Source organism: Gallinula chloropus, assembly GCF_964237585.1.
Source record: "Gallinula chloropus genome assembly, chromosome: 3".
Lineage (NCBI taxonomy): Eukaryota > Metazoa > Chordata > Aves > Gruiformes > Rallidae > Gallinula > Gallinula chloropus.
This window is the reverse complement of record NC_140087.1, coordinates 80,789,152-80,817,095: the sequence shown is the minus strand read 5'-3', so window position 1 is coordinate 80,817,095 and position 27,944 is coordinate 80,789,152. Positions and strand designations below refer to the sequence as shown.

Genomic DNA, 27,944 nt, shown 5'->3' with positions numbered 1-27,944 from the left:
TTACTTTTAAAAAAAAATTAATTCTTTACATCTTTTTAATCCAGAAGGTGATTCTTGTAAATATTTTTAACACCTAGATCTGTCTATGCAAATAAACATGGGAATGTATGAGTACAATGGCAAAAGTGGATACAGGTTAAAGCCAGAATTCATGAGAAGACCAGACAAACACTTTGATCCATTTACTGAAAGTATAGTGGATGGAATAGTAGCTAACACCCTGTCTGTCAAGGTATGTATGAAGGTGGTGGAAATGCTCTCATGACTAATGTCAGAGCACAGATTTATTTCTTTTGTGCAGTGGCCTAGTGACCATACTAAGTCAAGAAAATAAAACCCATTTCATTTCATGGAGTGATACTTCATTTGTAAACTGCATAGGCTCTTCTGCCTCACTTGTCATATTGTAGGGTAAATAAACATCTTTTTATTCTATGTATTTTCCACAGAAGTAACTGGGAAGTAGATGGATTTAAGGGATAATTTGGTTGTGTGGTTTGGTAACAAAGAGCTGAATTTAAAACACACCCAGTGGTTGGTCGCACTGCAAAAGCTAGAACAGTATGATGTTTAGTGTAAGTAATTTTTCTGGTTCCCTACAAGTTCTCCAGCAGAACTTTGGAACCTTAAATGTCAGCTGTAATTCATTGCCAGCTTGGTTTTCTTTGTTCCTTTTTAAGGACTTCTAATGAAGTTCAAGGACCACCAGGAATCTGCAAGTTGAAAGCCACTTGTATGACTGTTTAGAGAGACAGATTGCATTAGCTACGACAGGATCACAAATTTATAGTTGGTATATCTCTAGTTATAAAAACATAAACATTCTGAAATCCTGTTATTCCTTTAATGGATGTGTCCATTAGAACAGTGTCTGTGTTATAGAATCCACCTGCAAAATATCCTCTGTTTTCATTGAGACAAAACAAGTATTTCAACTCTTAGACTTCAGGCACAGGCGTAACAGGGCTGGGAGGGATATGAATAAAGTAATAATCAGATGGAATGCATGGTACAAAAAGATGACTGTGTGGGAATTGCCCTTTTGTGTTGACCTGTAATTGTGGAAGCTTTCAGGTCCTCCTGTGGGTTTAGAGGCACTTTCTTCTGCAATAAAATAAATGGAGGTGGAAGTCATTCAATAGCTATTAGGAGATGCATAGCATTTTTAACAGAAGCAAGCTTCCAGGAGTCATGAGGCAGCTGTCAGAAGTCAGTGTTTCTGCCTGCTTGTTAAGGACTCTGTTGGCTGTAATGTCAGTGCCCATACAGAGAACTGACTAAGATTTGCTCAAGGCAAGCCTCAATTTGTTAAGGGACAGTGACACTACTACATATTCCTGTGCCTCTTCAGTTTTCTGAATTAATTGTGGACCTTTCTTTATCTTGTCTGAGTGTTGTGTCTCCTTTTACTAAAAATAAGAACTAGAAAAGACCAGGTATTTTATAGTTATCTTGCTTTCATAGTGAAACTCCTCACCCTCTCTGAAGAGCCTTTATTAGAATATCAACTTTTTAGCTTATTTTTCCCCCACAATTAAAAGCGTATTTAGTTTCTCTGCTGCTTACACCTCTCTTCTGCCACTGCTATTTTTTGCGTCTGTTGTGGAAACTGGATAGAAATTAGAGTTCTCAAAGAGAACTGTGTTGTGGAAATAGGCAACTAGATTGAAGAATGAGGTCTAAATGAGTATTCCTGCTAGGGGACAGGCAAGAGCATGGTCTCAACCACATTATTACCCCTAGGGGAATTCAGGACCGCAGGATCACAGGAAATCAGGCCTTATAAGTCATTTTTCTGTGTCTGCAATATTAAACAGTGGGGTTTTTTGTTTGTTGTGGTTTTGGGGTTTGGTTTGGTTTTATTTTAAATGCATACTTTCTAATCATTAATGAGAATTATCCATGTGCATTTCAACCACACATTTCCTAATCTGCCCAAGCTGTCTCTAGCAATCCCCCTTTGTTTTGGTTCTAGATAATTTCAGGCCAATTTCTTTCTGATAAAAAAGTCGGTACCTATGTAGAAGTCGACATGTTTGGCCTGCCTGTGGATACAAGAAGAAAAGCTTTGAAGACCAAGACCTCTCAAGGCAATGCAGTTAATCCTGTCTGGGAAGAGGAAACCATAGTGTTTAAGAAGGTCAGTGTGAGACTTGATTCCTCAGTGTACATTGTGCTTGTTTTATCACAGTCCAGTAGAGTAAATAGTGAAACATGGCATTTGTTAGAAATAAAATAAAAAGATTTCAAATAATTGTTTCTTGAGCTGTTTTTTGTTAGCCACTGTTGGTATAATTTTGTTTCTCTGGTCATGCCAGCTCCTGCTAAAATAAATGAGGTTCAAGTTATCTTGGTTCTTCCAGTGACAGGGCTGGACACAGCACTCTGAGCGATAGACCAGCAGGCCAGGGGATAGGCCAGCAGGCTGGGGGGTAGACTCATGACCCAGCAAGCGCAGACTCCAGAAGCAGTTTAGCCAAATTACTGCTGTGCCTTGGCTGAGCAGGTCTGCCTAAATGCAGATCCTGTCTGCAAGCAGGACGATGTGAATACAGCAGTACCAATCTGGCTGCCCAAGCTAACCCATTCAAAGCAATCTGTTATCTCTGCTTAGCACTAAATTGTACCCCATAAATACAAACTGGGTGATGAAACCACATAAGCCCCGTCCGCTGGAAATGAGATGTGGGCTCCTGAGTTACTCAAGCATTCTGAACAGTGTTAATTCTCTAAACTTTGAGTGAGCAGAAAACACTGAGCATGTTTCAGGACTGTGCGTATTGAATGTTGTCTTGTGCTTCACAATATACTTGGCAGCCAGTTTCCTACCAGGGTTTCTGTGGTTTGCTTCCTGGGCACTGTGCTTAAGTAGATTCTGAGTCCAGGTGTTTGCAAAACAATTTCTTTCCTATTTCTCTAGGCAAATGTAGTTCACAGAGATATTTATACAATTGATACTTGCAGTCCTGCTTTCTAGGGAGCACAGCCCTTTTCCCTGAATATATGGCCTTCTGAATGACTTTCCTTTGGCAGCCTGCCAGAGCTTAAGTTTGGAAACATCACCAGCATTTTTCTTCTGTAATGAACTTCTAATTAGTGCACTTCATTTCTCTATTTAGTTAAGGATCCTGCCTGAATGCCTCTGTGCTCAGAGAAGCATCGATTACTATTTTTAGTAATCTTGAAATTAAATTAGAGAAACTCTTCATTGTGGATTGTTGCTCTTTTTTTTCCTCCATTGTCTAGATAAATTTTAGCATGTGTTCTGAAAAAAACCCCTATCTTTGCCCAGCTTAAATATACATGTATTTGTATATATATTTGCACTAAGTAAGAAAGTGATGAATGATGCTACACGGTTTTTTTTTTTCTTTGAAAAGTCCTATCATAGTAGGGTAGTTTAAGTAATCTTCTTGGATTTCTTGTTGTCTTTTATGCTCTTTGGCCTTTTTTCTTCTGTGGTGTGCCAAGAAAGCATCTAATGCTAGTGAGCATCCTGCCTCATTAAACATCTTTAGCCCAGTCAGTGAGTGTGCAGCAGCACTGGAAAATTCTACTGGGGGTGGCATAGCTCATGTAATTCATACATTCACACCCTGCAAAACAGGTTGAGCTGCTTGTTGAGTTTTCAACACTGATATGCCTATCAGTGATTTTTCTCAGAGGTAACTAATCCCACTGGCACAAACACAAAGCAAAAAAATAAAGCACCTAGGGCTGTGAGTAACAAGCAGAAACCAGAGTGGCAGGGAACAGGAGTTGAGCTGCCAAAGTCCCTTGTATCATATTGGAAATGTAAGGTCAAACTGCTGGGTTCAACATACTATGTGCACGGCCCGTGTCAAGTTTCAAGATTGAAAAATGTTTCTTTGAGAGTTATTTTAAAACACAGATGCATAGTCCTTGTCTTCTATACGGTAAGATCTTCGTATGGATGTGTAGACATCGCTATCTGCTTGACTGAACTTTCTGTCTGCTGTGTAGCCTGTGTCTGGAAGGAGCCATTTCATTCAGAGCAGTGAGTTAATAATGCAACAATGTTGTGTTTTAGGTTGTTTTACCTACCCTGGCATGTTTGAGGCTAGCAGTATATGAAGAAGGAGGGAAATTTATTGGTCATCGGATATTACCTGTCTCAGCAATTCGACCAGGTAGGCTTTTGTCTACATTATGTAGTGAGGAGAAGCAGCAAGCCAGAATCTTGCTGCTGTAAATCAGCAGCCACTCTGTAGGTTTATAGCAACTGGGAAACTGAATAATCTGTATCAACTTTGAAAAGGAAAATATCATCATTCACCAGAAATTTAAATTTGTAATGAACCAGGAAAGCCAATAGAATTCAGCATCAGAACCATGGTTGGCACTTGCTGGTCTCCAGTAAATAACTGCATGTCTGCAGTTTCATGCTAAAAATGTGCACTTGTACACTTCTAAGAGGAAAGAGGGCAGCAACAGCCAATTCTGATCCCATCTTTGTGAGAATGGCAGATTGCTGGGAATGAAAGCAAAATATGTTCTTCTAATGTAATTTTTACATGCATGCAAGGACTGACCTATATGCAAGCTGTTGTATCTCTGCAGAACCTTTAAATCATCCCCAAATTACTTTCATCTTCATTGCTGAAATAAATATATAAAAAAAAATCATGACTGGTCTCTTCCAGATCACATAATTATTTCTATTATAATTAGTGGCCATTTAACTGAAAATTGGCTTATGCAACAATTCAGCCCCTCTTTTCCAGGCCAGAGACTTGTTAGAGATGATGTTTCAGAAAGATGCAGTGACATTGGCATTTTCAGCAAGAGCGGTGTTCGACTTCAGCGCCAGCTTTTCCAGTGAGGGGAGGGGAGAAAACTAAATTAGGGCAAGCATATGGGCCATAAACATGCTCCCAGCTTCACTCAGATTGGAGAAGGAAGAATATCTGCATCTATCCTGTATCTTATCTAGCCAGTCCTGGTGGTAGCACAAAACTCACAGGTCCCTGTATGTAATAGTTGTTGTCCATATTATTCCTGGAGACCTGATCTCAGGTGATGTATAAATCAGATTCTTCTCTTGTCAAAGGTGATGTCAGGGCCCTTCCAAGAAGATCTCCAAATGATTTTGTCTTAAGTGGTGTGTAGGGCACATGGCCTCAGTGCAAGCACCAACAGGCTCACCATGGGAGGTGGCTGCCGGGTATGTCACTGCTCCAGGAGTTCCTCACCAGTTGTTACTTCTCTTTCCCTTCCCTCCTCTGCCATGCTCTTAGCCATGCATCCATGGCCATTCTGCCAATCTCCACACCTTGTTTCTGAGCCAACCCAGTTTATCAATCCAGCAGAAAACTCTCCACTGTTTTCTTATGGCTTAACAGATATAATTGCCTTGTAGAGGATCTTCTGAACTCCAGAGGAACGTGGGTGATTGGAAGGATGCGAAACATTTTCCTTTCCTGGTGAAAGTGAACTCTTTCATGGCATTTCCCCTCAGAGTCCATTCAGCAGAGCACTGAACCATGTACCTGTCTTTAAGCTTGTGCTTTTTAGAACACAGACTTTTGAGAGCTTTACATGCAGGCCTGTCTTCTGTCCTTTTGACTCCAGTAGCATGTTCACAGCATGTGATGGAGAACAGCATGTTGATTTTAATTTATCTACATGCTGAAAAAAAATCCACAGAATTGTCAGTATTATCCAAGCAAGGATTTAACCATCACTTGGAGAAGGAGTTGTTTGCATAAGTAAAGTGAGTATCCCCCCTCAGATAAGTGCATTCTACTCATGACCTGTGTCTTGACACTACCTGTACACGTGGCTCCAGAATCACGCCGTAGAAGAACAGTTTCAGCTGTGGTGCAGGAGGCACCAACCTGTGAGTAAGCAGTTTTGCAGCACTGTGATGCTGTAACAGCTTGCTGGGACTTGAAAGTCCCTTTTTCCCACCCCTACCCATTCGCTTCCATCACTGTCTTTAAACAGGTATTAATACATCTGGTGTAGGTGTTTGGGGGAGCTAAATTGCTGGAAGGCTCTTTGCAGTTTCTGAAGCTTGCTTTTTCTAGAGTTTAGTTTGCTGAGCTGCCTGTCTACAGTCAGAGAAGAGTCAGTGCACAAGGGAGGTGATGGTGGTATGGGGCTGGGAGAAAGGGTTGGGGCTGCCCCATCTGTGGTACCTAGCCATTCACTTAGTGAAGCTGCACTGTCACATGTGCCCTTACAAGACTCTTACAGGACAGCTAGCCTTCAAAACTGCTGAAAATGTTCTTTTTTCTGATATATTTCTGAGGCTTGTCACATGACAGGATTCACACACATGCTTTGTAGGTACAATGCCACATGATCTGTCTGTTAAATTAGATGCTGTGCTGTGGATGGACCCCTGCATCTCAGTTTTACGTTGCTGTTTAGATTCCTGAGTATTACAAGGGTCATTTTTGAAAATCAAGTAAGACCTCTGAAACTAAAAAAGACAAACAAAATCTAGACAAAGGTGATAAACCAGAATGCACCAAAAATTATAGAAACGACAATGTATACTTCTGAAACCCTGCAGGTGAATCTTTCCTTACCAGAAGGGAAAGGTTCCCCTCCCTGAGGTTGCTTGCTTTCCAAATGACAACACAATTACATTTCCAATTACGTTTACGAGCTGGTTGTTCCTTATTTTGCAGGCTATCACTACATCTGTTTGAGGAATGAGAGGAACCAACCTTTGACACTGCCAGCTCTCTTTGTGTACATAGAGGTCAAAGACTATGTACCTGATACCTACGCAGGTAATTCTGTGACATTTTCTTACTGGGAAATAAAAAGGTTAATTGAAACACGAAATGAATGGGGCATAGATGACTTGTCATACTGGGATAACAGTCCTGTGAACAAACCTTTGCCATCTGATGGATCATTATGTCTCACCCCTCATACAAGATGGCCTGATTTACAGCGGCCTGCCTGGGGTTTAGGATTAGGGCCAAGTCTTTTTATTTTCAGCAGGCCTTGTGTGACTCTAAAGGAGGAAATACCCCAGGCATTTGCCATTGAAATAAAAATGAAACTTCTCTTACACGACTCAGCAGGATGTAATTGCTTCCTAAGCAGAGTGCCATGCTTAATGCAGAGCACTGTATTTTGGAATCTGCTCTAAACAACGATAACTTTAAAGACTGTACCATTCATCTTCAGTGGAAAAACAGTATTCTGTATAGCTCTGTTAATTAAAAAAAGCTCCAACAAACAGGATTTTAACTAATGTCCCTCTGTGCCTCATGTGAAGCAGATTCCTTGTTGGCTGATGCTATAAGCTTTGAAAAACCATTGTTAAACACTGGGCAGAAAATGCACATCCACAAGATCCAAGCACAAATTCAAAGAAGGTTCGTGTTAGAGTCTTTGAACATGACGCTCTACTCCCTTCCTCTGTTATTTCTAAGACATGGCAGTACCTGTAAGCAGCAGAGCTGTATCAAATGTACAGTGTCTTTCATAAAACCCAAGAGCACTGGATGCATAACATAAGGTATTTGCATTATTTCCAGATGTGATCGAGGCCTTATCCAATCCAATCAGATATGTGAACTTGATGGAGCAAAGAGCTAAACAACTGGCTGCGCTGACTCTGGAGGATGAAGAAGAGGTAAAGAAAGAGGTAAGGGATGTTTCAGGGAGTAAATTATCATTTAAAAGCACCTACTTTGCTTAGAAAGAAACATTGCAGCTGAGAAACATTGCACTGCATGTGTGGTTTCAATGAAGGCAGCATGTTGTGCATGTGGCAAGTTACTGTTCTGAGGAAAAGAGACACCAAAAGCTGAATGAAATTCTGGGTTTGGTGACTGCTGATTTGCAACTTTGCTGTGTAGTAAATGAGATTTCCGGAATTTCAAGCTCTGTTTCTGGAGAGGTTATTCAGTTCAGAAACATTCATGCATCCCAGATTATGAAGTCTCTGTACATTCACTGTGAGATGCCTTAAAGAGACCCAGTATAATCGTATGATAATCTAGATGGAAAGGGGCATCTCGAGGTCAACTGATCCCACCCTTCATACAGCTTAAAGAGATGAAGAGAGGGGGAGTTTACTGAGTAAATAAATATTCAGGCTGATTCTAGTTTAGGGGAAAGCTGTGGGAGCCACATTTTCATTTGTTAGCTATCTCTTTGGGTATATATGATCACCTAAGAACTAACCCTGACCCCTGCTTTTCTGTGCAGCTGGAGGTGGTGTGCATACAAACACGTAGATGTTCTTGTGAGCATACCTGAGAGTACTGGCAGTTTAGCTTTTTGTTTCTGATAAACTCTGCACGTTCAAATGTTCAGTCTCTCTCTTTCCAACATTGTCACTGGGACACCTTCTAGCAGAGTTTGAAAGTATCAACCTTGTATTTTAAAGACAGCTTGTGTCAGGTGTTAGGCGGGTCACGTGAATTAAAAGGCACTCCGTACAGGTCTCCAGTGAAGATGGAGAAATGCTTTACAAACCTAAACTGCCCTCAGCTCTGGTGCCTATCTTCTTCAATTCTCAGATGTGCAAAGCCTCACTGAACTAGATTTTGTAACCAAGAATACATTCCCAAAGCAGACCAGATGAGTGAAAGTCATTACGATTCAGTGGCCAACAATTTACTCTTTGTGCAGTGTCACAAGTTCGGCTGAATGAGGACACTCTGAAATGCTCAATAGTATCTTAGACATTTTTCTAGGACACTCTACACATGAGATTCTATTTTAATAGCGGAGCCTTTTTTTAACATAAACCTTTAAATACCTTAGAGGTCATTTTTACTTTTGAAAAAGTACAGATTTTCCTGGTCTGTACAGGCTTATTTCTCAGTTAGAAAAATTCTGTCACGGACAATCTTCCAAAGCAAGTGAGGAGGAAAGATGGATTGTAGTGCTCAGGTGGTGCTACCATATGGCAAGAAACTCCAGTGCTCCTAGGATAAAGGAGCCCTGTTTGGAGTAGCAGAGAAATATTGTTTTAAAAGAAAACTGTAATGATTGTAGTGGTACATTTACTGGAGACATGTCATTGGTCAGTTTGACACAGTAGCAAGGGACAGGTACAGAATTGTTGCTTGAAGTGGCAATCTAAATACACCCTTGGCATTTTCTATGTATAAACACCCCTTCTAGGGAAGATATTTGGCAGCTGGGTTGTACTTGGAAATCTTGAATTGCCTGATCGTGTTATGTGGTGATGATGTTTTCTCTGTCAGTCAGCAGGGCTGACTCTTCTGTTCTAGAGAAGAGAAGGCTGAGTGGGGACCTCATTACAGCCTTCCAGTTCCTGAAGGGAGCAGAGAAACAGGAGGGGAATCAGCTTTTTAAAAGGGTAAACAATAGCAGGACAATGTTTAGATGAGATATTAGAGGGAAGTTCTTTACAGAGCAAGTGGTGGGTGCTGGAACAGGCTGCCCAGAGAGGTGGTGGATGTCCCATCCCTGGAGGTGTTCAAGGCCAGGTTGGGTGGGGCTCTGGGCAACCTAGTGTAGATCCAGGCCTGGAGGTTGGTGTCCCTGCCTGTGGCAGAGGAGTTGGAACTCTCTGATCCTTGTGGTCCCTTCCAACCCAGGCCATTCTATGATTCTGATACACTTAGATTGCCCCATGTGAATTATATCAGGTAATAATTGCAAGTTTGTTAGCTGGCAACAGACCTAAATACAATAGCCATAAATGAACACACTAGTACACCTGGATTTATTTTCCTTTGTATAGTTTCAAATTTGCACGCTATAAATGTTTGTGTAGTGCAAAGCTGTGCTGTCTCCTAGCACAGATTCCACCTGCCCACACCTCTTTCCCTCCCATCGCACGCAGTTGTTTATCTGAGTTGGGTTCTTGCAGCTGCACAGGAAAACTGAGAGGTTTTTTCTTTCCTATCTAGAAATTTAAACTGCTGCTCTGTGAGAAGTTCCCCAGGATTCTTGCAAAACAAGAGTCAAATAAGCTACCCAAGGGAGAATTGTTTTGAGCAAATAAATTAGCCTTTCTCTGGGCTTCAAATTACACTTGCCTGTTAATTATCAGTGTGGTTACATAAACAAAGAATGCTGAAGAACTGACAGATTTTACAGCATCTTTTCTGTAACTATTTGCGATGTTCCCATCATGAACATGACATGAAATCCCACCTTTAGCTTTCTGATCAGTGGGTAACTTCCAGCTCCTGCTTTCCAGACTGGCCTCAGAACAGCAGTTTCTGTGCAGAGTGGAAGCACCGTGGTACCTGTAGTGGGGGTCTGCACCTTTGACTGAGTTACCTGAACACACCGGTAGCGATGGTTGCCTTCTCTCTCCCTGCATGGTGTCCTTTACAGACAGGAGGAAATCTGCAGCTGCGAGTTTCTTGGGATGAATTGTCCAAGCCTAAAGTAGATTGATGTAACTAGCTTGTACATTTTCATCTCTACAGGCACAGGAGCAGGAGCATGTAAGTGCGTAGGAAAAGCTCAGGAGAGTAAAATGCATTTTGACTGTGCCTGCTGGTGTAATGTCCCTGGGGCTGCGTGTTAATTCCCACTGCAGAGTCAGGAGGCCTTGCTGGCTCCTTAATCTGTCTGACATGGAAGCAGCAGAGCATCTGACCTGTTGTTTCTACCAATAAAACACTGTTGAAATGGAAACTTCTTGTTTTGCGTGCCTGAATATAAATCAGATGTGTGTAATCACTCCAGTTGGCTTCTTTGATTAAATTAAATTATTTTGATAGGCAAAGTAAACAAAAACATCTCTAGGAGAGCAGCTGCACTTAGCATCTCTGATGCCACTATTTAAAATGAAAATTCAGGCATAATTTTGCAAATTGTAATGATCAAACCAAGTTACAGTAATGGAAATTAAGATGATCTGACCCTTCTTCTAGGGAGACCTTACTTGCACTTGCTTCTACTTTGCCAAAAAACAGAGGCAAATTGACTTAAGAGCTGCCTGCCTCTTCTAACTGCAGCACAGACATCTCCCCATGCTGATACATGGCAAGTCCTTTTCTCTGTAGAAATAAAAATAGACTATCTAGATTTGTACCTTTACAGGCATGTGTACTTCTACTCAGTAAATACACTGTCTCGTAAAAGACATGGCAACATGTGGAACATAAACCATGTTTCTGTGAGTATTAAAACTATAAATTATAAGGCTGGATTACATCATGTTTTTAAAAAAGCCTGAAATATTCTCCACTAAGGGAAAAATCATGTTTACTTTAGTGTTCTGTGTGATGAATTATGAGAAGAGAAAGTGCTATTTAATGAGATTAGATTGCTTCATGCAGTGAAAATTACTCTTTATTCATTTCCTGATCCTGCCTCACATTTCTCCTTTAGTTTCTGAAAACAGATGTTTTATGTCCAAACCTGACAGGCTATATTAGTAGTTTCTCAACAAGCTGTGATGCAGCATTTCTTACTACGTAGAAACCAGGTGCCCCCCAAAAAAGAAAATATCCATTTGGCCATGTAGTGACTTTTGGGGCACAAACTTGCCAGAAGTTAGGAATTCCAGCTTTATTTCTATTAAATGTTGCTGATCAATATTGCAATATTGTTTGCTGATTGATAATTCAATATTATTTTTATGAAACTAGTTACATCCTGTGTGGAGTATACTTTAAGGAGAATCAAGAGGAGTGCCACATCTCTCTGTTTGTCACAGCCACAGCTTTTGCCAGTTGCATTGTTCTGCTGTCGCAAATATTGGCTAGATCATGTTTTTCCTTCTCCTGTTGCAGTCATTCCTGCTTGATATTAATGAAGTGGTTGGCACTGGCTTTCAATTGCACCATGTTTCTGACTACAGCATCTCTCTCCTATAATTTTGTTAGAAATAGGCTGTTGAGACAGAAATCCTTTTGCAATATACAGTACGTTGTCAGGGCCAAGATGAAGGAAGTCAGCAGCAAGAGCAGTGCAAAACAGATCACAATGTATTTTTCCCCTACTGATGCAGCACAGGCTGATGTTTTGCAAGTGTGGAGTAATCAAGGGGAAAAAACCCAACAACTGTGGTATCCTACCTCTCCATGTAATGTGATTACCACCAAAGGATGAAATGGCAGTGGCTGAAGGAACAAATCCAAAACTACCCTGAGACACCATAGCAACCCCACCTCCTCCTTGCAGGCACAGCAGGAAAGGGGGGTTGGCCATTTCAAAATAAAAATGGCTTTGAATGACCTTTTGTTTGCTGAGTGCTTGCTTAAAACCTGATGGTCACAAGGCAAATTAAAAGATGTTCAGTGCATAGTACAACACATGCTGTAAGCCTGAGCCTTTAGGAAACTGGAGAGAAAGAAAAGATTGTGGAAAATGCTTAAATATTTGGATATCACAGATCTATTTATGCAGCAGGATGGAGGTACTGTTTACATATTATCCTTGGAGTGTAATTACAAGAATGTAAGATCTTGGGAATCAGAAGTATGTCTCTGTTCTGTGAGAAAGGTGAAAAACAATAGTGCTGCCTGTATGAAATTTCTAAGTACTTTTTTTGTACACATTTTGTTCACAGCAGGGATTTGAGTAGCATTTTCATGCCAGCTTCTACATTGCTTCTAGAAAGGTTTTATGGCAGATACCAATGCTTTTCAATAAAATACAGGTTTCACATCTGCTGCAGCTCATACATACTGTATTGAAAAATGTCCCTGATGAGTTACATCCATTTAAAATAAAAATACTCTTTCAGAATAACACATGCTCTATTTCTTCTTGAAATTCACCCGGCACGAATGAACCCACCTGGATTACCATGGCTCTTAAGGATATGGCTTTTGTTTTCTTTCAGAATGATTTATATATAACATTTGCAGATTGTTATGATTAAAAAAGAGGCTAACCTAGACCTGTAAATAAGTAATTTCAAGTCTTTCAGTGGGAAAAGTAATGTAAATTGTTATATATTGTCAGATTGACCATGGAGATGCACCATCAGAAGCGAACAATGAACCCAGGCCAACACCAGCAGAAAATGGAGTAAATTACACTGCCTCTCTTACACCGAAACCAGCAACTCAGGTTGTCCATAGCCAACCAGCACCAGGTAATAAAAAACCAACCAAACAGCAAAGCAAACCAAGAGAGACCTATCTCATCAAATTAATTTTTCATGTGCTTTGTGTTTAAAGAATGAAGATGGTCTTGATGTTTGTTTTGGTTTTGTAAAATAGGTAGAAATTTTCCCACTTCTTTGGTGTGCTGTTAGGGCCAGTTGTCTTCAAATATATAAATACCTTCTATTTAAGAGTTGCTTTTGTAGTGGAACTCAAGTTCATTGCAAGCAAGAGAGTTTGCTGTTTTTTCTGCTCGTTGCTAATGAAGGAATCTCTTTAAATTGTTTTTATGTCTATTTATGCATATTGTTACATATTATTCCACCCACAAAATAACATCTTAAATACTGAGTATTTTCTGTATTGATGTATCTCTGGTAAATGCTTGCTCAGCCACATTGTTTATGATTTTATGACTGCATAGGCTTGATCTGACTGAAATCCAAGGAGCTCAGTCCATCCTTTATACAGAAATTGTGCAGTGTCATCATTACACATGGCAGTTGTACTAACCATCAACCTAACGCCTCTTAAATGCCTCATGCGAGTGGTGTCAGTGAGTTCAGTAACGTTCTCCTCATAGGTAAAACGACAACCCTCAGGTGGGATTTCAGAAGGTTACCTTTTCATGTTTGGATTGGTGGTGCTTTCCATACTGCTGCTCTTCTGCTCAAGAGATGAGCTTTCTCCAATGATTAATAAAAGCTCATGTCAGTGTATTTCCTGGGTGACCTTCCCTGTTTTAATATGCAGTCAATCAGCACATAATGGTCATTGCTTTAAAAGATTTGGAATCAGTCATCTTCTTTTAACTCTAGGTTCGGTGAAAGCACCTGCAAAGACTGAAGATCTTATTCAGAGCGTCCTCACAGGTAATGCACAGTTTCTGCTGCACAGACACTTGTCAAGAGAAATGCATTTTTCTACAAGTAGGCCATCTGGATTAGACGTTTCTTTGAGTGATTAGGACTGCAGTGACATGCACATGTCATGTTTTCTTCCTCAGCTTTGAAGCTATTAAATGTTTGAGCACATGTTTCATGCCAACAGGGAACTGTTTAAAAACAATCCATTGTAGTTTTTTCACAAGTATAACGTTAATATTTAATGCTGAGAAGAGACCAGCATTATTATGAGAACAGAGGCTGAATTTGCTCTGAATATTGTGAGTGGTAGCAAAACCACTTTATCTTCGTTAGCCTTGCAGTGTTCCCATTGCTCCTACAAAACTGAAATTGCCGTTACATTAAGCAGACTGGCCTGACAGTTAATGTCCTACTGTTCAATTGGGAGTCATGTCCTCCAGCTTGGAGTTCGAGTTCAGATTGCAAATTTAGTAACTAGGTTTAGTCTATAGCCAACCTTCTACATTAGAACCCACAGCGTGTCCAAATCTTGTGTAGGCCTACATTTAGGTGGGGAAAACAGATAAGACACATTAAATTCTGCATGTTGATTGCCTCTCATTTGGTCTTCCTCATGTGTGGTGGAAAGAGGGTGGCCTGGATTGTGACAGTACCTGCTGGCCTCGTGCAATTAGTCTGTAACCTGGGAAGGGGTCTTCAGGTTGGCTTTCCCAGAGCTGTGACCCCAGATCATGCCAAGTCATCATTGCCTCCAGCACTTTTTTATTTACTGTTTTTTTAAATTGCTGGATTAGGGTGAGCTTGTGGAGATCAGGCTAGCAGCCCCTTAGCTCAAGCTGAGATCTGGGTTTGCAGAGCAGGACATCCTTCATAGCTGCTGTTGGAGTGACAGCACTGGAGCACAGTTCTCAGCATGTAGCTACCAGTCTTTTGCTGGATTGGCAGTCAGGACTCCTCTGATGCAGGGTCCCTATTGAAAGAGAAATGAAATCTCTCCCGAGATGCTGTGATGACACCAGGGCAGATGCCTCTGGGTCAGGGCAGGAGAACAGGCAGCTGAAATGCTGTTTGTGAAGGGGTCTTATGCATCAGCATGTTCAGTGGCCCATCCAGAGAGAAAAGAGGCTTAAAGTGATGGTAGAGTGGGCACAAAAGAGATCTATGGTCCTATCTAGGTACGATCATGTTTCTATATGTCGGACTGATGTGAATCTTTTGCACCTGCAAGTAAATATCTGGGGTTTATTTTGCTACATATCTTGGTAGTCTAAATTTTCATCTTATGCCTTATCCTTGTATCAATTAAATTTGCCAGACTATTGTGAATCTGGTTAGGTTATTTCCAGATAAGTCTGCTTGGTTTACGCTAGAACGTTTCACTCGCCAGCAGCAAAGAAGTGGGCTTTGTTTCATTGCTGCTAATGGCGATTCCTGGGTTCTCCAATTGGAATCATACTACAAGAAAATTGAAGTGCCTTTTGTTGTTATCATTGTAGAAGTGGAAGCACAGACTATTGAGGAGCTAAAACAACAGAAGTCTTTTGTTAAGCTTCAGAAGAAGCATTACAAGGAAATGAAGGACCTTGTAAAGAGGCACCACAAGAAAACCACTGACCTTATCAAAGAGCACACTGCAAAGTACAATGAAATCCAAAATGACTATCTGCGACGAAGAGCAGTTTTAGAAAAAACAGCAAAAAGAGACAGTAAGAAAAGGTATGTTGAACATAACTGCCCTGTCCTTGGTATTGGAGAGTGGTATTTCTTGTTCTTGGTATCCTCACTCAAGTCATCTTTTATAGTAGACAGTTAAAATGGAGGTGACATTAAAGCACAGAGAAAACCCAAAAGATACCTGGGTAAAATTAAGTCAGGGTCTTTGATACAGAAATCATCAGAAGCAGCTGCTTCCCTGATAAAGAAGTGCTGCTTGTCTGCTCGAAGCCAGATAAGTTACTCACCATGTTACAAGGCTTTCCCTGGAAATGAGAACATGCAATATTTATCTTGGGACTTTCCCTTGACCGCTGGTATGAGTAAGTGACTCAGCTGCACTGGCAACAGTGAGCGTAATTGCAAACTCTGAGAGGGGGCATCTCCTGCAACCTGGATCAGGATCCAGACTACAGTGCAAGAGCAACTCCAGTATGTTTTATCAGAGTATCGCTGTCTTTTCCCATGCTTGTCCTCCTTTTAGAGAAGGCATATCGGTTCCATGGAAACTTCTGCTCCACGCTTAATATATGACTTTGTAATGTAGCTCCTTTTCCAAGCAAGGAGAATTTCTTGCAACCAGTACACACGGTCATTGTGCCTATATTAAGTAATTGGTTTATTCTGGGCCACCACAGCGTTCTGGCTGGTGGTGAAAGAGACCCAAGTGTAAAAACAGGAACGGAACTTGGTCCTCTTTTGTGCTATTTATGGGTAAAACAGATATTCTGAATTTGGGGATGAAGAGCATTGTCTCCCAAGGTGTAGCCATGGAAAAAGCCTGTGCTCGATAAGGCATCGGATATATAACTAGGTAACAGAAACATCTGAGAGGTAATAGTGTCTGGCTACTGCTTAAATTCTGATTGATCCAGACCACTTGAGGATCTTGTTGTGATTGCTTGGCTTTGCCTCTGCAAGCACACCCCTTCCTTGCTACATCTCCTTCTAAGTCTTGCATTGCCCCATCTCTTCCTGTGGGCTGATAGAACTTTTATTTGTTTAGGTAATAATAAAAAAGGGGAGCTGTATTTATCAGTTTGAAATGCAAAGACTGTTACAATTCATTAATCTTTCCACAGTTAGTGTCTTGTTCATAAGGTAAGGAGCTGTATGTTAATAAAGGCCACATCTTAACTTCCAGCCAAACATACACACATAACTGGTGTCTCACACCATTACAACTGAATGAGATGCAGTAGGGGTACCCTTCTAAATGTTTTTTTGTCCCATTACTGCAGCATTCTCACTTTAACTTTTTTTTTTAAAGTAATTACATAATCAAAAAAGCCCTTCAGCATTTATATAAAATTGATACGGCTGCAGCCCTTAAGTATGAAGACCCTGAATGAACATTAAAAAATGTTTTTGGTAGGAGATCATCAGAGAGAAAGGCTGCAAGCATGCTCTGCCTGCTGACCTTGTTGATAGTACCTCTAATGGGAAGTGACTGGGATTCAGGCCATAACTTGTCCCCAGGAAGGAGCTTATTCATTTATACTTGCTTGATGACAGAATGTCATTTGGCTTAATAAGAGCTTAGCACTCATAATATTATATCCATGTTCAGCTGGCCTTAACTGTTGCCAGTTTTCAGGCTTCCAAGTTCTACACTTGAGTTTAACAAACTCCCTTAATGACTGGTTGTCAACCACGCCGACAGCGTTCCTGTATCCACTGTGTTTCCTTATCACCAATGTATGTGACAGTGGCAGACAAAACAATGTCGTGTTTCTCTTCTCTAGCGTATTCTATTCAAATTTAAACAGAAAAACAAACTGAATAAATAAAATGACTCATTTATCTTTGAATAAAAAGGAATTTGTTTTTTTTTTCATTACGATCTGACCATAAATCATTCATGATAACAGGCAATAAACCCCTGCAGTCTGTTATGTGGAGCTGTCACAGTGATATCAGAGATTGGAACTTTTATGTGCAGATACAGAGAAATCTGAAGGTTGAATTGTAAAAGGCAGGAATAGATACTTAGGGATTTTCAAACTTGCAAGTACATATTATCTCAAGCGTCAGACTTCTAATAGAAAACTGCATCCCAAGGAAAAAGGTGATTTCTATCATTTTAAGTTATTACTGAAGCTGTTTGCCTGTAACTGCAAATTATAAATCACTGCTTCATCAAGAACCCCTGTATCAGACCACCACATAAATGTGTTCTTTTTGGTCAGAGGCAATCCATGTTTTGTATCCTTGTCTGAAATTGGGCCAAGATTCCGTAAAGCCATTGTCTGTAGGGAGTTGGAAGTATTTATTTATACACATGCAGAAGTGTTTTGCTCGTGTTTTCCTGAAGCTTCTTTAATGATCATGCCCTTAAAAGACAGCCTTAGTATTTTAGCCAGCATTCAGAAATAGGCCTTGATCTTTCTCCTAAAAATACAAGAGAAGTTATAGCTTTAAAATGTATAGTGTAATGGATCAATATGCTGACGTTAATATTCATTAATGCTGTCTTCTGGCTTTGTATTTAAATTATCCTCACCCATCATGCTGACACCACTTAACCTCTTCACAGAATATTCAATTACAATAAGAAATAGAAGAAAAAAAAAGGAGGCTACCTTGGCTCGTATCCTCAGAGTGATGAAAGCAGCTTCAAGTTATTTCAGTTGAAGTTACTCTAATTGACAGCAACTGCAAACTTGAACCTGGGAGAGAAAAGAGAGGCAGCCAGTGTAGTTCTCTGTATTGTAATCTCTGCAAATTTCTGAGTAGCAAACTTGTTTTTCTAAGCCTCGGCCCTCTCTGTTCAAGGTTTTGCTGTTTTGTCCATCTCATGTGCTGTTCTGAGGTTTCCCAGGCAACTGATTTAACACCCCAGTACAGCAGTAAACACAGCAGCAGAGCAGGGACACAGCAGAATTTTATTTTTTTTAAAATGTTTTTCTTGGGTTCAGTGCAGTTTAGTGTCATCGCGTCTCCTTTCACAATTATGCCTCTACTTCCTAATGTATTAAAGAAAGAGAGAAAACCAAAACCCAAACAAAACCAAAACTGTTCCTTAGTGTTGCTTTTTAGCTTCCTTGTTATATTTTTCCTTTTCTCCTCTCTGCTACCGTTCTGAGGCTTACTCCCCACAGGGGTGTTAACTTTCCTCCTAAAGCAGCCAGCAGTCCATAGGGCGTTTTCCTCTCTGTGCTATGCGTGGCATTTCCTGAAGTGGGGAAAAAATACCAAATAAAGGGATGTTCCTACAATTTAAAGTATTTTATAAACTCAGATGTAAAGTTACACTCTTAAATTTATTGAGAAGAGTATGCAAGGATGACTCTGTTTTCAAAATACTTAGCACTCGTTATTTCTGCTGAAGACTGTGCAGCTTTGAAGTTCAAGTTATGTGTCTGGAAGTGGATAAACAAGTTCCATGGGCATCTGTTTATAGGAAGTCTTGGTGGTTGCATTTATAGCTCATTTATACTAAGTCTGTTTCACACCACCATGATGGATTAGTAAAATGAGGCTTAAATGCAATAGCCATCCCATTAATAAACTGTTAACACTGGTTTTTTTTCCTAAAAGAAGAAATTATTTGGTTTACTCGAGCTGAAATCATCTTCTGGCCCTATATGTGGTGCTGAGAAACTTCTCAATGGGCTACATATAGCCTGTTGCCTTCACAACAAGGTTTAAATATGGGGCAGAGTGCCTGTGGTAGACCTTGGTGGTGTGTGTGTGTGTGTCTTTGCAGATCTGAAACGGGCAGCCCAGACCACAGTTCTTCAACTATTGAACAAGAATTAGCTGCTCTTGACTCTGAAATGACCCAGAAGCTAGTGGAGCTGAAGGAGAAGCAACAACAGCAGCTGCTGAATCTCCGACAGGAGCAGTATTACAGTGAAAAGTACCAGAAACGAGAGCACATTAAGCTGGTACGTTTCTTACGTCATCTGCATGTCTTTAGCGATCTCAGGGTGAGTGATGAAAGCAGCATGGCATAATTAAGCAGGGCTTCCTCTTACTAAGAGTTCCTATCACAGCTTGATTTTCCTGTGGTCTGCTGCATCTTTATGGGGTTGGTGTGTCACTTTGTCACTAATACTTCAAACAACTTTGAGTGGAAGGCAGAAAGGCAACAGGATTATTACTAGTGCTAATGCAGAGAGTCCTTATCTCTAATTACATAATATCTCGGTTTACTGCAGCTTTTGGGTGATGTTCCTGGTTTTTTCTGCCTCATTTTTAAATGTACAATACTCAGATTTAGCTGGAAAATAGATTTAAACATTCCCCAGAGCACAAGGTTGGGCCAAACAGTTTTCCTGTTGCTGACAAATACTTCAGGGGGATGCAGGACATAATTTGTATATGGTGAAATATTTTGCGTCTGTCAGTCCAAGCCAGCTTGTGTTTGTACAGCTGGAGTTTGACTGACGACTACAGCAGGATCATAGGTCCTCTGAGCTGAAATAAAGTAGCTTGGGCAGATGGCAGCTGATGCTGACGGATATTCTCAGGCAGGAACAAACATTTTAAGGGGTGTTACGGGAGTGCAAACTGTTTCTCAACTCCAGACAATCCTCTCTCACGACGTTTTTCTATTTTCTGATGTTTTGCCTCATTACTGTTGGGTGAAGGGATTTTTCTACTCTACCCTACCATCCTAAAAAGAATCATAGACTCATAGAATGGCTTGAGTTGGAAGGGACCCCAAGGATCATAGAGCTCCAACCCTCCTGCCACAGGCAGGGGCACCAACCTCCAGGCCTGGATCTACACAAGGTTGCCCAAGGCCCCATCCAACCTTGCCTTGAACACCTCCAGGGATGGGGCATCCACCACCCCTCTGGGCAGCCTGTTCCAGCTCCTCACCACTCTCTCTGTAAAAAACTTCCCCCTAATATCCAATCTAAACCTTCCTTCCTTTAGTTTTAATCCATTCCCCCTTGTCCTGCAAGTGTCTACCCTTTAAAAAAGCTGATTCCCCTCCTGTTTCTCTGCTCCCTTCAGGGACTGGAAGGCTGCAATGAGGTCCCCCCGCAGCCTTCTCTTCTTCAGGCTGAACAAGCCCAGTTCCCCCAGCCTCTTCTCATAAGGGAGGTGCTCCAGCCCTTTAATCATCTTTATGGCCTCCTCTGAACCCTCTCCAACAGTCCCACATCTTTCTTGTATTGGGGTCCCCAGATCTGGACACACTACTCCAGATGGGGCCTCATGAGGGCGGAGTAGAGAGGGACAATCACCTCCCTGTCCCTGCTGGCCACCCCTCTTCTGATGGAGCCCAGGATACCATTGGCCCTACGAGCTGCAAGAGCACACTGCTGGCTCTTGTTAAGTTTCTCACCCGCCAGAATCCCCAAGTCCTTCTCAGCAGGGCTACTCTCAAGGAGCTCTTCTCCCAGTTTGTATCTATGTCTGGGATTCTTCCGGCCCAGTTGCAAGATATTACACTTTGCAGTGTTGAACCTCATTAGGTTCACCCAGGCCCACCTTTCCAGCCTGTCAAGATCCCTCTGGATGGCTTCCTTTCCTTCTCTTGTGTCAGCCACACCACTCAGCTTGGTGTCATCCACAAACTTGCTGAGGGTGCACTCAACTCCATCATCGATGTCATTGATAAAGATGTTAAAGAGCACCGGTCCCAAGGCAGACCCCTGGGGGACCCCGCTTGTCACCGGCCTCCACCTGGACATAGACCCGTTGACCACCACCCTTTGGCTACGGTCTGTTAACCAGTTTCTTATCCACTGGGTGGTCCACCCATCAGATCCTCCAAAGAGCAGGTCAGAGGAGTGATATGCGTTGATATCACTCAGGCCTTTCCACACATTCCTTCCAGTTATTTGTGAATCACATCAGCTTTACCCAACAGGAGTTCCTCCATGTGTGGGTACATGCATGCGGTTACCTGCGCTGCCGGGAGAGGGCTCACATTTGAGTAACAGCTGTTTGTGTCTCAAGAGAATTTTTCTGAAAACAAACCATTTTGGACCCACATAGTTGGGCTTGTTACCAAACTCATTTCTCATTTCCAAATGGGCTATGGCATTTCTCATAGCAGAGTTGCATTTGCAGCATAGTCCAGTTAAGTTGTGTCAGGATAAATTAATATTTTAGCACAGAATCTTCAGACAGGTTTCCTTCTGAGCTGTGCAGGAGTTAATAATCTGATTAAAAATTGCTTTGTGGCCCAGAGATTCTTTCTGATGTCTCTTTTCAAGGAGAGTCTATTGTTGCTATCTTTCTTCTTTTACTTAAGGAATGCAAAGCTGGATCAGACTAGCTAGGCATCATTATACATTCTCTACTTCATCACCTAGAGAGGATTATTTTACAGAATCAGATTTAAACTAGAGAGGGTGATCAAACCAAATTAGTCCTATTTCCCACTTTAATTCACCCTTCATGGAATATGTACACAAGCCCTCTCTCCCTGTGTCCTCTCACCACCACAAGCACTCTTTTTGTTAGCAGCTCCAGCACAAGCGAGATTGGTCCCAGTGCTGCACAGCAGATTTCAAACCATCAACTCAGATTTTTTTGGAATCCAGTATTCTGTAATCAAAATGTAGGTTATGCTTATCTATGCTTAGCTTTCTTAGTGTTGTGCATGAATTTTCAATATCCACCTGACCACTCGGAAATCCAAGCTGTTCATAGTGCTTAGTGTGAGAGGAAGGTTTTCAGAGAGCCTTGAATATTCAGCCACCCAGGAACTGAATTTGTCATTTATATTGCATTAATTCAGTCTGTGACCATTTATGAGTTATCACAGGCACTTTAATTCCTAGCAAAGATAAAATCTTCAAAACACATTTTGATTTTACATTTAGTATTGTGAGACTGTATCACCTTGATGTACAGAGAAGTGGTGGTTTCTGTGGGGGCTGGACATACACAAGTCTGGCTGAAGTCTGCAAGTTAAGGCGACATTTACACCAATAATTATGTTTACTGGCTTTTGATCATTGGTAATTAATCAGCAAGTGGTGTAATGCACACTTCTGCTATAGACTTTTGAGAAAACTTAAATGGATGTATGATGTTTAGCTGAAAATACATGGTTTTGTTTATTGGGATTTTTTTTTTCTAGCTTATTCAGAAGTTGACAGATGTAGCAGAGGAGTGTCAGAACAGCCAGCTAAAGAAACTGAAAGAAACATGTGAAAAGTAAGGTGCTATTCCCCTTGATTACTACTCTCCACGGGTTTCATTTAAGTGCATTTTGGACCTGCCTTTATTTTTTATGCTTTAGAGAAAAGAAGGAATTGAAGAAAAAAATGGACAAAAAGAGACAGGAGAAAATCACAGAAGCAAAGTCCAAGGATAAAAATCAAATGGAAGAGTAAGTATATCCATGGATCCATACCCACGTTACGAGGAGCCACAAAATTTTTCATGACTGGAAAAATCAAAGAAAGGGCTTAACTGTAAACAGAAGGCAGCTTTTAGTCAGGCTGTTACGCCTTGCCAGAGCAGTGGAGTCCTCCTTTCTTCCTCTGGTACTAATTTAATTTCCTGGGACTAATCTAATGTCCTGTCCTGCCAGCATTGAGAGTCCGGGTCAGCTGCAAAGGTGCTGATGTGTGGTGCGGGGACGTGCCTACAGGTGGTGTGACGGAGCGATTTGCCCGGATGCTGTTAATCCAGATGTTGTTCATCCAGATGCTGTTCCTCTGAGCCTGAATAGTGACTTAATGACTTCAGTTCTGCAGGGTTTGATTTCACCTGAACATAGCTTCTTATTTTGGGGCTATCTTTTCATCTTATCTCCGCTAAAGCTGCGCTCCAGAAGAAATAGCAGCAACACACTGGAATTTTTGCTCTACTTTAGTGCTGAATTCCCCTCAGATGCTGCTACTGGTGCTCAGCATGCAGTTACTTTGGATGGAAGAGAGAGGAAGGCTGAGCTCCCGTGAACAGGGACAGGAATATTAATTTCATTTATGCACCACCAGACAATGCAAACTGGAGTTGTGGAAGTTGATTATATTCTTCCCAAGGGCACAGTATCTAGGTTTGTTTGTCCTCCTTCATTTGTTTTGGCAAGCAGCTCCAAAAGAAACTGGAACGTTTTAATCTTGTGCTTTTTGCTGGGATATGCTTGTTATCAGTCTTTAGTAACATTTAAGGACAGTTAAAAATACAAAAGGAACAAAACAAAACCCCCCAGAAAACCCCAACCCAGAATATCTGAGTGTTATGTAGCAAAGGCACAACTATGTTTGGATTACTACAGGTAAAAAAGGTTTATGCAGGTTTTGGAGCCTCTCAACATAGAAACTGTATTTGGTAACACTGAAAGAAGGTCACACACACACAACTGTATCAGATAATTTCAGAATTACTATTATAGAATTGTAATAACCTAGGAAGAGATCACCAGATGACAATAATTGATCATGAAAAAAGGGAGAAATACTTAATACAGTTACAGCTGGTAAGAGGGCATGGAAGTCATATTAGAGATAAGTAGTTAGTCATTATGAAAATGTTGTAGCAGTAAAAATCAATTGCAGTCGGAAACGATTTGCTGAGAGGCTAATGAAACACTGATGAGAAAGGCTCAGAAACAGACAAGTAGAAATTCTTCTTTTTTTTCCCTTTTATTTGTTTCTCATTCTCCTAAGGGTTATCCCATGCCAGGCATTTCAAAGTGCCCTTGGGAAAGGTGAGATGGAAACTACATGGGAAATTTCAGCTTTCCTTTATCAAGTTGACACAGTTTGTCCTCTCCCTTGCAATAGGAAAGGGAATAGCGAGGCCTTCTGGTGAATCCCATTCAAGTCATCCAGGCCAGGCTGTCATTTACTTCAAGCTTTTACACAAATTTGGGAAAGAATACTACTCAGAGATAATACGTTTTATTAACCGTTACTTCATTTTTCTTAATTCCTACGTGCACCCAATTGTGCAACTATCTGAAAGCATTAGGGTTTAGTGGCCCCTGAATAGATAGAATTTCCCATAATTAGACTTCACAGTATTGTCTGGTATTTGGTCCACAAAGAGTTACTTAATGACTCTTTTTTCCTTTGGGGATCTCATCTTTGGCCTTTGACCAAGGGTTGCCTAATAACTATCTCACTAAGTCGCTTCAAGTATTTCCTCCAAGTTCTGCTTTGTGTGGTTTGCACAGTAAAGCTGGGGACCGAAGTCCTGCCTGCCCTGCTCTCTGTGGGAACTTTGCCATCGCCTCTGAGATGACACCAGCGATATCTGCTCACTGACAAAGACCGTTTCTCTACTACATAATGTGCCACAATGTGGCAGTGTGCATCTACTGATGATCGTGTGCTCTCCCAGACTGACATTTGAGCCTTAAGAAACACCAGCATCACTTCGAAGGTGTACCCTGTGGGCAAAGCCTGTTGTGAAGGAGCAGTGGGTTTGTTGTGGCAGGTCAGGGCGAAGTCTGAGCCCTTCATGCCATAACGATGCAGCCTGTTACTGAAGGCACATCCAGAAAGCAGATAACAGTTAAATAGGCAGATGCATACATTCAAAACATACCCTTACCTATTTTGTAAGGAGTTGTGGGGGGTGAAAATATATTTGTTTCATCTTATTGATTGCAGTAACTTGTTGATTGCTTCTACCCAGAGAGAAGACCGAAATGATTCGATCATATATCCAGGAGGTGGTGCAGTACATAAAACGGGTATGTCAGGCTGTATCTTTATTTTCAGTTTGGGAGGGTAAAATGTCAGCTTTCACAGTTTAGGTCATATTAAACTGAGGATTTTAGCCATTGGAATAAAGATTCCACAGGCACTGATTTTTAGTGGATGCAGTGTAGACTTCACATTCCAATTAAAGAAAAACTGGAATTTCAGACAGGTTTATTGTTAGTCAGTGTTTGAGGGATGGTGCTGAGAGGGGCATATTTTAATGCAATTGCGATTTCATCTTCAAACATTCTGTTTATTCCTGGAAAATATACCAATTTTTTTTTAATTGGCTTGCTTGAATACAGAGATTGCATAAGGGCGTCTGAGAGTTAATAAAGATTTAATTGCAGGGTATATTTTACCTTCATTATATTTGTACAGTTACTGAAATGCAAAAACAAATGTTCTATGAGCTCTGTAAATACAAATTGTAGAATTTCATCACAGGTGCTGGCTTTTCTGAAGCTGTAGGTGCTTTACACCAGGCAGAAAGCGTGCACCGCAGTGTTTTGACGTGTGAAATCGCTATAAAAATTTCAGTGCAGGGAGAGTTCAGTTCAAAAGTCGGCCCGTTTTTGCTCACAGAGGCCTTGATTCAGGAAGCAACCGAAAGAGTTACTAAATTAAGTATGCCTAATTCCTGTTGGAGTCAGACACATGTCTGAGCACTTCATTAAATGAGGCCCAAAATTTATCAGCATGTTCATTTAGGACTCTTTAAGACGCAAATCCTCTTCTTCTGGGAACAGGGTCCATCTTGCCCAGCTCATACAATGAAAGCCAAAGCAAAATAACATGATTTTTTTAAAAATGCATTATGCTTTTAATAGCATTAGAAGTCTGCAGTAAGTCCTTTAGACATTTCTCAGTCCAAATCCCATGTGTGATACCCATGATACATTGTCCACATACAAGTATTTGCGAGTATTAGAACAGCTCTGGTCAGGGGTACTTGTGACAATAGTAGGTGAGTTTATATTAGTTTTAATAATTTAATGGTAACATTTTAAATTCTGATGGGTGAAATTTTTCTCAGGGAAGAGGTGGGAAAGTTGAGGATGTGCAATTTCTGAAAAAAAGATTCTCTACTTTTTACTTCGTACAGCTAGAAGATGCTCAGAGTAAAAGGCAGGAGAAACTCGTAGAAAAGCACAAGGAGATTCGTCAGCAAATACTGGATGAAAAGCCTAAGGTAAAGAGTTTTTGAACAATGTTATACTGTTAAAAATGTCCTTTGTGAAAGAAAGTGTTTTTACAGCATGTAGGCTGATGTTTAAATGTGAGGAAGTCCATTCATAGCATCATAGCCACTGTCTCTAATATTCATGATGCAAAAAAGTCAAGTAGCAGCCTACTATGGAGCACCACTTCAAGTCCAGATGCTGTATATAATGGGGTTTATTTTTTAGCATTCCTATTGTTGAAAAGCTTTCGGTGTAAATGGTGCTCCTGCCCAGCAGAGTGTGCCCTTCCCTCTGCTGTGCTTCAGCACTACAAAACCAAAACACAGTTTACATTGAAATGAAAAAGAGATATCTTTTTAGCATGCTTTACCGCAGGTATTTCTGATAATTGCTGGGGATATGTTTTTGTGGAAAACAAATGAGCGTTTTCATAATAATAGTGCTTAATATTCTGTGTTGCTCACTGGATTTCCTCTATTTGATTTGTTTGCTGCTTCTGCACATAACATTCTGAATTACGGTTTGTCATCCTAAAGATCATGGGCTGACTCTTGCTCCTAGTGAGAATGGCGGTAGTTTTGCCACTGGCTTCAGTAGAGGAGGTTCAGAGTCCTGCACTTGTACAACCATTTTCCTGTAGGAACACCTGGGCAATGATACAGTCAGGCTTGGGAGGCTTGTTTTCAGCAGAGTTCATACTCAAGTATGATTCTTCACAGCCCCCTGTGTGATGTCTGCACTTGCTAAAATGTGTGTTTTAGGCTTCACCTTTCATTTCTTGTCTGTGTCCACAGTCTGTACGTTTCTGTGCTTGGATTACAGCTTGAATTCTAGCATCGGGTGTCAGCTAGTCAGTGTTGTCCTGTCATTTCTGTGAAATATCCAGAGAATAAATTAGGCTAAGGGCTGAACAGCTAGAAGTTTACAGTAATTTGGAAAATTAAAAGTATTTGCATTTCTGATTTTCTACTGGTATTTTAAAAGTTGTATTTATAAATTAACTGGAACCTTTGATGTCATGGGCATCTGGGTGTAAAAGACTAAATAATAATAATAATAATAATAATAATAATAATAATAATAATAATAATATGTGTTCTGTTTGGTGCTGTAGGATCATGAGCTTCTGAGGTACATGAGCTGGAATTTAAATGTTGGAATTTTAAATTTCAAAGAATAATTTGGTAGTACTTCTAACACTGGCTTTTCTCCAGTATTTAGTCACTTGGTAACTTCTCTGTGCTGTGTCCTTTCTTCTTTTATTCTTAATTTTTTTTTTATTTAATTTACCAATTTACTGGGAAGTAGCATAAAGCACTGAAAATTTGCCACTGAGGATGTGGGGTTGCATTTTGAAAGACTGTGCTGGACTGGTAGTTTTAGCCTCTTCCTTCAGCTGTCCACGTGCCAAGCATTAGGTCATGGCACAGAGCAGCTCCAGACCCCTTCTCTTCCCCTGCATCTGGCCATCAGCTACAGCTCTGCAGTAGTCAGCCCTCTTCAGTCGGAGCT

General features: G+C 40.8%; 1 protein-coding gene across 1 annotated transcript in view; it reads left to right on the top strand.

The window, feature by feature from the left end:
• The window catches only part of PLCB1 (phospholipase C beta 1), a 397,722-nt gene that overhangs the window by 308,800 nt on the left and 60,978 nt on the right, over positions 1-27,944 (top strand). The window contains exons 19-31 of the mRNA XM_084261625.1: positions 78-232; positions 1,976-2,140; positions 4,052-4,151; positions 6,660-6,764; positions 7,524-7,633; positions 12,898-13,030; positions 13,859-13,912; positions 15,403-15,622; positions 19,329-19,509; positions 22,671-22,747; positions 22,833-22,922; positions 25,181-25,238; positions 26,354-26,440. Of these exons, the coding sequence (XP_084117751.1) occupies positions 78-232; positions 1,976-2,140; positions 4,052-4,151; positions 6,660-6,764; positions 7,524-7,633; positions 12,898-13,030; positions 13,859-13,912; positions 15,403-15,622; positions 19,329-19,509; positions 22,671-22,747; positions 22,833-22,922; positions 25,181-25,238; positions 26,354-26,440 (1,535 nt within the window). The remainder of the gene's footprint in view (positions 1-77; positions 233-1,975; positions 2,141-4,051; positions 4,152-6,659; positions 6,765-7,523; positions 7,634-12,897; positions 13,031-13,858; positions 13,913-15,402; positions 15,623-19,328; positions 19,510-22,670; positions 22,748-22,832; positions 22,923-25,180; positions 25,239-26,353; positions 26,441-27,944) is intronic.